The 1349-nt window shown below is 34.2% G+C and overlaps 1 protein-coding gene across 4 annotated transcripts in view; it reads right to left on the bottom strand.

Moving 5' to 3' along the window:
- LOC107083372 (pre-B-cell leukemia transcription factor 1) overlaps positions 1-1349 on the bottom strand; it is a 67651-nt gene that overhangs the window by 64737 nt on the left and 1565 nt on the right. For all 4 annotated transcript variants that reach the window (XR_001481177.1, XM_015372554.1, XM_015372555.1 and 1 more), the window contains exon 2: positions 138-211. Coding sequence is in view for 3 of the 4 variants with exons in the window: in XM_015372554.1 (XP_015228040.1) it covers positions 138-211 (74 nt within the window). In the remaining variant the exon portion in view is untranslated. The remainder of the gene's footprint in view (positions 1-137; positions 212-1349) is intronic.

Genomic DNA, 1349 nt, shown 5'->3' with positions numbered 1-1349 from the left:
GATGTGTGTAGATGTGTGTGTATGTGTGTGTGTGTGCCCTGAATAAACCCTGAACGCAATTATGAGGAAAGAAAGTCATGGTTAGACACAAAGAGGGTGCTATTGCAGCCAAAACATTCTCGGCTGTGAGTCCTTACCTGTTTTCTCCTTTATTTCACACAAGACATTGAAGAGAGCAGGTTTCATTCGATGGCAATTGAGTGCATGTTTCCTAAAAAAGAAGACAAGACATTTATTACCAGGTCAATACTAAAGCAAACAGCAGAAATGGGAGGAAAGATAGTCGTAAGCATGCTTTTTATTATCTATTACGTGACAATTGGTAATTTAATAAAGCATGGGTGCACTGGAAAAAATTATTAATGCATCTTTTGTATCTACTTAAGAATTTTTTGTTACTTTAACACATTTTTTAATGTTCTACCTTGCTAGCATTAAACAGCTGTGTTAAAGGCACTAAATACGCTTAAGTAGATGCAAAAGATGCATGAATTATTTTTTTGGGTTGTGGAATTATACACAGTAGTCTAGTTGTAAAAAAAAAAAAAAGAAGAAGAGGGACGGTGGAATTTTTTTTTTTTTTTTAGAGGCATACAAAGCCTAATTAATATAGTCTATTAACCTAAAGCAATATGCATGGTATGGTTGTTACATGTTAGGAACGCCGGTCATTGACCTTGACCAAGGCACCTTACAGTAGAACTGCAGTCAGTCCCTTAACTGACATGGCTATCACTGCCCCTACATAGTTAGGGACAAATACAGGTAAGACAACACTCGTAAGCCCACAGCCAGCATAATGTTGAAAGGGCAATACTATTAAAATTACTGTCAATATATAGTAACATTTTACACATTCAGTAATAAACTGTCACACGGGATTGTCATTTAAGAAGGTGCTTTTTAAGATTTTTTTAAGAAGGGATGCCATTCCCCTTCATCCCCCCCAACTGGAATACTGATTATACACCATTCAGTCAGTCAGTGAGTGGAATCAACCAATCTTCATTGATTGACTCTGATGTGTGCAAGCAGATAAAACTTTATAAATTCAAACAGTTTAATCAAATCATTTTTCAGATAGAAGAACTTGATAATATTTGAACCTAAGAGTCAACTAGAGATTAGTACTGGTCAGTTTTCCCTAGATTGGCTTTGATAGGTGAACAGTTGGACAAATACTAAAGAATTTCAGATCAGATTTTACCTGCAAATCCTTGTGATTTAAATACAACATATTTGAAAATGACAAAAAAATACCCTAACCATCCTCTGGAACCAATTTTCATGGATTGACTCTGATTGATATATATATATATATATATATATATATATATATATATATATAT

This window comes from Cyprinodon variegatus, unplaced genomic scaffold (genome assembly GCF_000732505.1).
Source record: "Cyprinodon variegatus isolate N-32 unplaced genomic scaffold, C_variegatus-1.0 Scaffold73, whole genome shotgun sequence".
Lineage (NCBI taxonomy): Eukaryota > Metazoa > Chordata > Actinopteri > Cyprinodontiformes > Cyprinodontidae > Cyprinodon > Cyprinodon variegatus.
This window is presented reverse-complemented; position numbering and strand designations above follow the sequence as displayed.